The sequence below is a fragment of the Excalfactoria chinensis genome, chromosome 3 (genome assembly GCF_039878825.1).
Source record: "Excalfactoria chinensis isolate bCotChi1 chromosome 3, bCotChi1.hap2, whole genome shotgun sequence".
Classification (NCBI taxonomy): domain Eukaryota; kingdom Metazoa; phylum Chordata; class Aves; order Galliformes; family Phasianidae; genus Excalfactoria; species Excalfactoria chinensis.
The window spans coordinates 100,697,685-100,708,869 of record NC_092827.1 but is presented as its reverse complement, the minus strand read 5'-3'; the positions used below and the strand labels follow the sequence as shown (position 1 = coordinate 100,708,869).

The 11,185-nt window shown below is 59.8% G+C and overlaps 1 protein-coding gene across 1 annotated transcript; it reads left to right on the top strand.

The window, feature by feature from the left end:
• Window positions 1–901: 901 nt before the first annotated feature.
• On the top strand, window positions 902–9,554 carry SRF (serum response factor). The gene is made up of 7 exons (XM_072333227.1): window positions 902–1,457; window positions 1,649–1,915; window positions 4,322–4,583; window positions 6,416–6,535; window positions 7,464–7,655; window positions 8,044–8,120; window positions 8,397–9,554. Exons 1-7 carry the CDS (start codon window positions 993–995, stop codon window positions 8,490–8,492), a joined length of 1,479 nt encoding a protein of 492 aa, XP_072189328.1. The 5' UTR covers window positions 902–992; the 3' UTR covers window positions 8,493–9,554.
• Window positions 9,555–11,185: the final 1,631 nt, after the last annotated feature.

The window sequence follows — 11,185 nt, the reverse complement described above, 5'->3', positions numbered from 1 at the left end:
TGCCACATGAGGTGCAGAGAGGCCTGGCAGCCCTTTGTGGGCCACCTGCACCAGGTGTGGCCAGTGCTGGGCCCCGGGGCAGGGCAGCCAGGGCATGTGATGGGAAGCATGTGAGCCCCAGCGCCCTGCGGGAGCTAAAAATGGCATGTGTGCTCACTGGAGGAGCACGGCTGGGGGGAAGCCAAGGGGGGTGTTTGTTTCGGCCGCCACGCTGCTCCGGAGGAGGCTGGACCCAGAGAGGGGCAGGTGGCTGCGAGGGCTGGGGGTGAGCGCAGAGACCCCTGTGCCACGAGGCACGTGGGCAGCACTGGGGCTGGGGCTGGACGAGATGAGCTGCTGCAGCTGTCTGGGCATCCAGCTGGATGTCCTGCATGGAGGCAGCGGGCCCCCACCCCCACTCCCGCAGAGGCGGAGGTGTCTCTGTCCCGTCCAGCGGATCCCTTTGCTGGGACGTGTTGGCACTCCGTGTGTGTACTCGCGTGGCCTGGAGCCTCCCTGCACCTCAACGGCTCTCCCTGACTCTGAGCGGAGGGAGGGAGGCGCGCTGCAAAGCGTGTAGTTGGAGGCTCGGACTCACGCCGCGCTCCCTCCGAGGACGGTTCCTGGGTGCGGGGGGTCGATGCGACCCGCGTACCCTCCCTCTTACCCCGCTGCCGGCCGCCCCGTCCGTGCGGCGCGCGGCCCCTTTAAGAGCTCCGCGCATGTTTCAATCCGCGGGTGACGCGAGAGCGGTCGGAACGTATGCAAATCGAGCGCCGGGCGGCGGCCAATGGGCGGCGGCGCCGGCCGGGCGGCGGCCAATAGCGCGGCGCCTCCCGACGGGGCGCCGGCTCGCCCCATATAAGGAGCGGCTTCTCCATAAAAGGCAACATTGTATCGCTTTATATGGGGGCGGCGCGGCGCGGCGGGGGCGGCGGAGCGGGGCCGTGAGCGCGGAGCGGGGCCATGGCGGGGCCGGCCTGACCCGGCCCGGCCCGACGCGACCCGCCGCGATGTTGCCGAGCCAGGCCGGGGCCGGGAACGGCGCCGCCGCCGCGCTGGCCCGCGGCGCGGGGATGGGCCGCTCGCCGGTGCCGCGCGGGGCGAACGGCGGCGGCGGGGCGGCGGCGGGGCCGCCCGGGGCCCGTCTGGAGCGGGAGGCGCTGTACAGCGGCAGCGAGGGCGACTCGGAGTCGGCGGAGGAGGAGGAGCTGGGCGGAGAGCGGCGCGGCCTCAAGCGCGGCCTGGCCGAGGCGGCGGCGGCGGCCGCGGCGGCGGCGGTGTCGGTGCCCGCGGCGGGAGGAGCGGCGGCGGCCACGGCCGCGTTCGGGAGCGGCGGAGCGGGCGGCGGGGCGGTGAGCGGCGCCAAGCCCGGCAAGAAGACGCGGGGCCGGGTGAAGATCAAGATGGAGTTCATCGACAACAAGCTGCGGCGCTACACCACCTTCAGCAAGAGGAAGACCGGCATCATGAAGAAGGTGCGGCCCCGGGGCACCGGGAGCGGCCCGGAAGCGCGGGGCGGGGGGCGGATGCGGGGGAGAGCGGGGCCGAGGGGGGGGCGGCGGGGGTGGGGGGGGGGGGGAGCGGAGCGGGGCGCGGGGAGGAGGGAGCGCCCGCCCGCGGCATCCCCCGCGGAGGGGTCCCCGTGACGCCCCGTGCCGCCCCGCAGGCCTACGAGCTGTCGACGCTGACGGGCACCCAGGTGCTGCTGCTGGTGGCCAGCGAGACGGGCCATGTGTACACCTTCGCCACCCGCAAGCTGCAGCCCATGATCACCAGCGAGACGGGCAAGGCGCTCATCCAGACGTGCCTCAACTCCCCGGACTCGCCGCCGCGCTCCGACCCCACCACCGACCAGCGCATGAGTGCCACGGGCTTCGAGGAGACGGACCTCACCTACCAGGTGTCCGAGTCGGACAGCAGCGGGGAAACCAAGGTGAGGCCCTGCTGGGGGCCGGGCCCCCTCCCGCGCCGCTCGGCCCCCCGGCCGCCTCTGGGCGCCGTTATCTCTCCGCGGGCGTCTCCATGCGCTCGCGCTCATTGATAAAAATTTGATTCTGCCTCCATGGCCTTATAAGGCCTGGTTTCCCTCGCCAGAGTCCCTGGCAGGGCCCCTCACATTCCTTATAAGCTGCAGCTGTCTCTTGCTTTGGTGCTGTTTTGGAAGGGGGCAGGGAGGACATGGGGAATGGAAACACTTGGCTGGACCGAGTGTTCCAGCTCTCTGCCTGGCGGCTTGCTGCCGGTTAGCCCCAGGGCAGGGCAGCTCGGTGTGCCCTGATGCAGCTCCTCGAGGGGCTCCAGCGGTCGGGCACACAGATGCTCAGAGATGTGCGCAGAGCCGGGGCTGTGCTGCAGCTCCCCGGGTCCAGTTGGGTGCCGTGAGCTCCGCTGTACCCATTCCGGTGGGATGAACGGTGACATCCTGCTCCTCCAGCCAGCTGTATGCCAGCCTTGCCCTGTGGAGACTACTCGGTGTGCAACAGAACCCAGTGAGGGTGCTTGAGAGCCCTGTGCTGTTGGCATGACCCCAGAGACTGAGTATAGATGCAGCTTGGTGCTCTGGGAATCCTTATACGTGTTTGCATCCCACATCACCTCTGGTCATGCTGCTGCTGGGTACCTGGGGGAGGGATTTCTGCTCTCTGTATGTATGCTGCTGAGCCCCATAAATACCACTGAAGGGGAAAATAGTTGCTAGGGATCCTAGAGGAGGTGTGATGGAATAAGGTGCTGTGGGCTGGGTGCCCCCCAACCAGGGCTGGGCCCTGGAAGGCTTCCCACTGATGGGAACCCAGGCTGGCATGACTCCCCTGGGTGCCTGGTGGGAGCTCTGCCAGTCCTTCCCAGCAGGCGTGGGGCAGGAAGGGCTGCGTGTGCCGCTGACTTGTCCCTGGTGCAGGGCTTGTTCACACAGAGTCCTTTAAGGTTTCCACTGGAAATGCTGTCAGGTGGCCCCAAAGGAAACGTGTTCTCGTGGCGTGGTCACTTTGCAGAGGTTTGAACCTGCTTCTCTCTGGTGCCAGCCCAGCTCGGTGCCTTTTGGCTCAGGCTCCAGGCGCAGCCCTGCTGATGCTCTGAGAGCTGCTCCCTGTACGGACAGGATCTGCTGGCGTTTGGCTGCAGCAGCAGCGTGAGGAGCCATGCAGCCAGCAGCAGCTGCGAGGTCCTCCTGCTGTGCCAAGCCCCAGCGCCTGCCCTGGAGTGCAGCTGGGATGGCAGCGGGGACATAGGGATGCTGTGCTCGTGGGACAACTCCAGCCTCGCAACAGAGCTGTTATGTGCTGATGTGGGCCATCCACCAAAGGACCCAGTGCCCTGTTTGGAGGGAGACTGGGGTTGGAATAGGAGCTTGGGGTGGGGGAAGGATATGGGGCTTTGTGCCCTAGCTGGAGTGCAGAGCAGCTGCTGGAGAGCTGAATGGGATCTCTCCTGTGTAGCACCAGGGCCAGAACCTGCTGGGCTACCCTGAACGTGTGGTGCGTTGGGGACCCTTGCTGAGAGTGGCTCATAGCTTGGCTCCTGCATGCGGGCTGAGCTCAGTGGGGTTCTGGGGCAAGTCAGGGTGCCCAGGGGCTCAGGAGCATCCCAGGCAGGTGGTAGGAGTGGGTGTCCAGCCCCAAGGTCTGTCCCAGTTCTCTGTGCTGACATTGCGAGCTAGGAGTGGCGCAGGCTGGGGAGGGCAGAGTACATGGTTGGAGCCCCTTTGCTTGTCTGATCATACTCATGTTCTAAGGGAGCGCTGGGCTGCACTGTGTGTATCTCGGGCTGCCTTTCCCATGCCTCAGAGGATGTAGCATGGAGATGTTACAGGCCCTGGGGTGTGCAGGGCTGTGTGTGGGGATGAGGGAGCTGGGCTGTTCCAGCTGGAAGCCAGCCCACTCTGCCATGGCTCGCAGAGCCAAGTGGGCTTCATGGCCCAGGTGGGAGTGTGCCTGCGGCTCCCACGTCGCGGGGGGCTGTGGTTGAGCTAATGGAAAGTGCCTGTGCTGGGCGCCGCGCCGTGGTCACGTGCCTCTTCTAATTTGGACGTGGGGGGACCGCGGTGCCAAGGCAGAGGGGCTCTGCTCTCCTCCCTCAACGGGCCCTGGGGCAGGGCCGAGTGCCCAGGATTGGCTCCCCCCTGTCTAAAATGGGCTGCCTTCCCTTTTTTAGCTGTTTGCGGAGCTGTGAATTCCTGGCTGCTGGCAGCCTGACAAGCCGGGAACAAGGCGCAGCACGTGGGAGCGCTGGGCCCGCCGTGCTGCGGGAGGGCTGCGAGTGTGCCCGCCTTAACCCTTCCTTGGCGGCACGGGGGGCACAGCCCACAGAGCCTGAGCTGTCACCATTTCTCCTCCCCCAGGATGTGCTGAAACCGACCTTCACTGTCACCAACCTGCCTGGGACGACGTCCACCATCCAGACGGCGCCCACCACCTCGTCCTCCATGCAGGTCAGCAGCGGCCCCTCGTTCCCCATCACGAATTACCTGGCGCCAGTGTCTGCCAGCATCAGCCCCAGTGCCGTCACCAGTGCCAACGGGACAGTGCTGAAGACTACTGGAGCCAGTGCAGTGACATCCGGGGGCCTCATGCAGATACCCACCGGCTTCACCCTCATGTCAGGTCAGTGCTACTCAGGGCTGAGCGCTGTGTCCATCTGTCTGTCTCTGCACTCGAAACATGTTGAGAATGGGAGACCTGGCTGCAGGTGAAGGCAGTGGTTGCTGCCTTAGGATGAACGTGGCTGGGACGCTTTGCTTGAGCGGTGACAGTTCCTTTAGGGCCCTGCTGCTGGGAAGGGTGTGGTGGCTGGGAGCTGAGCAAGGTACCCCAGGGCAGCACCGAGAAGCCTGGAGGAAACAAAAAGAGCTGCTGGTGATGAAGCCTTTTTTTCTCCCTCCTTTTGGCAGGTGCTTCCCTGTCTCTGGGGACCCCTGCCATTCCTCTCCCTCATTTACAGCCGCGCTCGCTGGCTCTTTCCAGCCAGCAGGGTCAGGCACTTGCAGGTACAGCTGGACAGCTACATCAGGCACAGCACACGGTCTTCCACTTCCCTGCCAGAGCTGGAGGGCAGATCGTGTCGCTGACAGGTCAGCACTTGCTTCTGCTCTGTTCGTTTTAGATTGGGGGAGATGGAGGCTCCTGCAGGGGCCCTGTCCTTGCTCAGGGAGCTGACCCCAGCACACAGGTGAGTGCACGGGGAGGCAGAGCAGCCTGGCTGTGGCCTTGGGAGAGACAGGTGGACAGGTCTTGGCGTGAGCGGTGTGCTGGCAGGTGCAGTTCTTGGTCCCCTGACCCAGGCTTTGCTTTACACTTGTGAACATGTAGAAGATGGGCTGCAGATGCATCAAGGCTGAGCTGGGAGGAGTGATGGAAGGAAGGTGCCATGGTGCTAAGGTGCCCTGTGGATGTGGTTTTGAGTGCTAGTGTTTGGCTCTGAGCAGCTGTCATGCCTAGATCTGTAGTTGGTCGCTGAGCCACAGTGCAGAAGATTGGTGATGAAAGAGGCTGAGGTATTACTGTGTGGGCATTTGTGCTTGGCAGGAATCTCTTGTTGTGCCAAGTGAAGGGCTCTCTGAGTGCTGTACTAGGCCTGGGGTACCATCTCCTTGGTACCAGCACTGTGGGTGAGACCGTATTCTTGTGTTGTGCCGCTCATTTCCATGCTGCTAAGTCTGATGGCCTCTTGCAGCTCCTTTGGGCCTGTGCGAGGGGACTATCTTTCCCTTCTGGTCTGGAGGAGCTGAGAAGATAATTGGTGATTGTGTGTTTCTGGTGCGTTGTGTGGGGAGATACCCAACCTGTGGCTTCTGGTGCAGTGTGTGAGGAGATGCCCAACCTGGGTTTTCTGTCTGGTATCACTTGCTGTAACCTCTGGAGGCAAAACGTGAGCCTGAGGGGAGCTTTGTGTCCTGCTCGGTGTCTGCATAGCCATGCTGAGAGCCATGTGGTGAGCAGGATGGCTCAGAGGCTGTGTGACTGCCTGTGCAGCTCTGGGCTGCGTGTTGGGGCAGCTGTGCTCTTGTTCCTGTGCAAGGCACTGCACTGTCTTTGGGGCAGCTGTTCCCAAATGCCCTGCAGAGAATGATGCTGGGCTCCAGAGGGTGAAGACCCTGCTGTGGAAGGTGGGCTCTTGCTGTTCTGCTTAATGCTGTGAGCCTGGCTTTGTGGGGCTGCTTGAGCAATGGGCTGTGCTGGTGCCCTCTCCTCACAGCATCTTCCATGCTGGGTCCTTGTGGACAGGATTGGTAATGAGAGCCACTGACATCCCTGAACTGTACCTAGATGCTGGACAGAAGCTGCTGTGGCATTTCCTTTTCCCTCCAGAGCCCTGCAGGCCAGCTTGACCCCTCCTTGGCCTTTGCGCACCAGCACCGTGATGGGCCGTGTGTGGAGCTGCGCATGGCTAGAGAGGGATGAAGGCTGGCAGACTGAAGGCTCCCTTTTCTCCTCAGGTGGCACCATGGCTCAGCAAGTCCCTGTCCAGGCGATCCAGGTGCACCAGGCACCACAGCAAACGTCTCCCTCCAGTGACAGCAGCACTGACCTTACTCAGACCTCTCCCAGTGGAACAGGTAATAGGGACTTCATGATAACTACGTTCTCTTCTTCCTTCCTAACCACAGTTAATACTGCCTCACCCCTGCTCCTGACCCAGCATCATTCAGGCCAGCTATCCCAACCATGCTGACAGCTTCCCAGATTTATTTATCCCTGTTACCAGCTCCCATGCTGTGCTGCTTCTAGCTAGGTGCTGTGTGCGGAGTACCTCAGCAGACTTCAGAACCTCTCTTGGTGCATTACTTGCTCTTTCATAGAATCATTAAGGATGGAAGAGACTGTTAAGGTCTCCAAGTCCAACCATCAACTCACCCTCACCGTGCCCACCAACCACATCCCTCAGTGCCACGTCCCCATGGCTCTGGGACACCTCCATGGACGGTGACCCCACCACTCCCTGGGCAGCTGTGCCACTGCCTCACCGCTCCTTGGGAGAAGAAATGTTTACTGAGACATTATGTACTGATCTGAACCTTCCCTGGTACAACTTGAGGTCATCACCTCTCATTCTTATCCTGTAGCATGGAGCTGGGAACGTGTTTCCAGGCTCTTCCTAGTTCTCAGGTGGTTTCTTATTGATCCAGCATTGCCCCTTGCACAAAGCATTGTTTTGCATGTTCTTGAGGACACCCTTTTTTGTTACTAAAAGGAAAAAAGATGTCAGGTGCCCGGATGCAGACCGAATCCAGTTCAGCAGCTTAAATTAGCTTCATCAGGAAACCTGTACCATGGTTTGAGTTCAGTCTTGTGTTACTTGTCTGTAAGGCTGCCTTGTCCTCACTGACCAAAGCTCTCTTGCTTGTTCCCTGGGAGAACACTGTGTGTACCTCCCCATGCCTGCTGCTGGCACGTGTGGGGGCTGAGGGGGAGGGTGGCTGGGCAGGTGTGTAAGTGTGGCAGGTTCCTGCATTGTGGCTTACATGTAGTTTGTCCTGCTGCCAGTGACCCTCCCAGCGACCATCATGACGTCGTCTGTGCCAACCACCGTGGGTGGCCACATGATGTACCCCAGCCCGCACGCGGTGATGTACGCACCCACCTCTGGCCTTGCGGATGGTGGACTTGCAGTCCTCAATGCTTTCTCGCAGGCACCCTCAGCAATGCAGGTGTCCCACAGCCAGGTCCAGGATCAGGGTAAGTCTGGGTTGGTGCTTCTCTGGGGGTTCTCCTTTTTGCATGTGTTTTTTTGCTATGTATTGATTCTAGAGGATTTTCTTCTAAGCCATCATATCTGCTGAAAAGACCCAGCAAGGGCCTGTGCTGTTTAGAACCAGCTCTTCTCCTGTGTAAAGGATTCCTTGAGTCATTTCTGGGGGAGAGGGGGAGAGTTGCTGGTGTGGGGAGGGTGGAAATGGGGTGGGTAGTGGCAGGCAGGGGGAGTCAGGAAGACTGGAAAGGATGCATGGGTGCATGAGGGGCCAAAACAGTATGAAGGCATGCATGCAGGATGTGGATTGAAGGCTTAGGCTTGGCTCCCAGCTTCTGGAAAATGATGCCATTTGTGTCATTCTTTCTGTGGCAGGTGGCGTTCCCCAGGTGTTCCTGACAGCCCCATCAGGCACCGTTCAGATCCCAGTCTCGGCTGTCCAGCTTCACCAGGTAGGTGCAAAGCGGTGCTCAAAGATGTGGTGGGTTCTGTCCCTGCTTCTCCTCTGGGGCAGTGCTGGCCCTGCTCTGAACATCCTTTATGGGCCTGGGCACTTGAGTAGGGCCAGTCCTCGGGTCTTGGGCAGCTGGGGAGAGCTGTTTGTGCCGCCTACACATGGGCGAGGAGCTCTTGCCCTCCTTGGGCAGGTGGTGAGGGATGCTGGCTTGCTGGTGGTAGCAGTCTTTAAGTGCTGTCCCTCAGCACTTGCTCCTCCCTTCTCTCTCTAGATGGCTGTCATTGGGCAGCAGAGCAGCAGCGGCAGCAGCCTGACGGAGCTGCAGGTGGTCAACTTGGACACCTCACACAACGCCAAGGGTGACTGAGAGGCCTCTGCTGCTGGCCTTGTGCCGTCCCTGGCTTGTCATGCTGGGGCTGGCAGCAACTCTCTCGTACAGACTGCACCAGTTATTTATTGTTGCCTTTTCACGTTTCCTTCATCCACACATGCACACACACACGCACCCACCCACACACACAGCATGCAAGGGGCTGCAGGACCCGCCTGGGGAGAAGCTGTGCTGGGGCCATGCAGGGCTGGGGGCCGTTGGGATGCTCATCTCTCGCCAGCCAAAGAAGCTTGTCTCATGAGGAGAGGGTGTGCTCCGTGCTGTACATAAATCCTGGGGGCCTTTCCCAGCTGGAGGCCCCGGACCCTTCGGGGTGCTCACCCCATCTGTGGGTGTTTGTGTGGGGTTGGGTGCTGTCCCGCAGAGCTGCGCAGGCCTCAGCAATGTGCCTTTGTGGGGGGGATGGGTCCTGGCTGCGGCAGCTCTCCCTGGGCTCTGCAGGGAGCAAGCGGCCTACTTGGATGTGCATATCTGGTTGGGACTGGTGTGTGGCCCCAGCCTCCTCGTGTGCACTACAGCAAGGCTTCCGCCCTCAGTGCCTCCTTGCTGGGCTGCCCGGTGGGTTGGCAGTTGCAGTGCTCAGTGGGTGCCCAGCAGCTCAGCGAGGCCCTGGGGGGTGTCTTTGCTCCCAGCCCTGAGCTCCCATCTCGGCCCTCATGCTGCTTGTGGACTCCATACGCCTAAGGGGGGGGACGTGACTGGATCTTTCCTGCACCCCTCTGCTGCAGCTCCAGCCACTGCTTTCTAAATTCTCTGATGCAAGGTGGAGAAGCAACTCCAGTGCCAAAGGGAAGAGTCCATGGGGCACTGAGCTGCTGGTGGGCAGCGTGCTCTTCCTGGGAGCACCGGGGCTGGAGGAGCCTCAGCAGGGCCACGGGAGAAAGACTGGAGTGTGCTTGGTCCTGCATGGGAGCTGCTGACTGGCCCTGGCCCTGCAGGGAGAGTGAGTGAGCAAAGGAGCTGCTGCATCCTTAGGGGTAGGAGCAGCTACTGTAACTTCTTTTTTTTAAGTTAAAGACAAACGAAGCCTTGGGGGGGAAAAAATAAGGAAAAAAAAAAAAGAAAAAAAAAAGAAAAAAGAAAAAAAAAAAAAAAAGAAAATGACTTTATTTTTCTAAGTGTTAAACTCAGTATTTATGTAATACTTTAAGGAATAAAAGTTTGGCTCCTGTACAGTTTTCATGGGGTTTGTACCAGGGGGATGGGAGAGGGGTGGGTGGGCGTGGAGGCAGGAAGGGGCCTTGCTTTTGAGTTTGTATTGTAACCTTGGACATGTTCCCTCCGCGTTAGCGTTTAACTGTGCTGTCTGCTGGGATGTCCCCGGCCCTCCCTGGGAGATGAGGGGCTGGCAGCGGCCTATCTCTGCTCTCCCTCCCCATAGCGCAGGTGGCACCTCCTGAACTCCCAGCTGAGGGGCTGGGCTGGAGGTTCCCACTCCACAGCCTCAGCTTGTGCTGTTTTTTAGTGCACGGATGTGGACGGGTTCCTTCCATGACCTGTGCAGAGAGCTTGGGGTGTGCGTTAACCTTGACCCAAGCCCGTTACCAGGGCCGTGCTTTGCTCTGCTTTGCTCGTGCTGGCCCTGTGGGGCTGCGATGGCAGTGCCGCTGCTGGGCATCTCCTCCCTTCCTCCCCAAAGGCAACCGCTGGTTAAACGCTAATGATGTCTTTTATTTAAGTGCAGACTTGTAAGAACACTCGTGTATCAGGGACGAAACGGCATTTATTGTGTGGTGACATTTTTAATTCATTTTACTGGTTTGAGGGTTGTGTGTGCGTGCGTGTGTGCATGTGTGCGGGTGTGTGTGTGTGTGCATTAGTGTGTGCGTGTGGGATTTTTTTTTCCCCTCCAGTTTCCAGGGTTGTGTTTCTGGAAGGATGTGGAAGTAATCACAGTACTATGTACAGAGCTTTCTTTTGTATGGGAAAAGAAAAATAAATGAATAAATTACTCTTTCAATAAATGTTATCATTTTGTGCACAGAGCTGGAGTCTTGTCCGTGCTTTGCAGGTGGAGGAGCATTAGGGGAAATACAGTGTCAGTGAATGGGGATCAGGTGGGAGAGAAACCAAGGGGATGTGGTGCCCATCAGTGGTGCTGGGACAGCAGCGTCGCAGCTCTTCGTGCAACAGCTGTGTTTCCATGGCAGAGCATTAGCAGCACATCATGCGTGTGCCAATAGGCATGGTGATGCTGTAGGTGCAGCTGCTGGGAATAGAGGGCAATAGGGACAGCTGTACACGTGCTGTCAGTCTTCGTGCTGTTTGGTGGCATTGTTTTCCCTCGATGGGTGCACAGATTTGCTCCAGGATCAAACAAGAAAGCAAGTTCTCAGCAGTTTAATTTAATGTCAGGTAGGGTGGGGAGGTGATTGTCCCTCTCTGCTGTGCCCTCGTGAAGCCCCTCTTGGAGCACTGTGTCCAGGCCTGAGCTCCTCAGCACAAGAAGGATGCTGAGCTGTTGGAGTGGGACCAGAGCATGGCACAAAGATGCTCAGAGGGCTGGAGCACCTCTCCTAGGTAGAAAGGCTGAGGGAGGTGGGCTTGTTCAGCTTGGAGAAGAGAAGCCTTCGGGGAGACCTCGTTGTGGCCTTCAATACTTGAGAGCTTATAAGTAGGAGGGAGCTGTGGGTGCTCCATCCCTGGAGGTGCCCAAGGCCAGGTTGGAT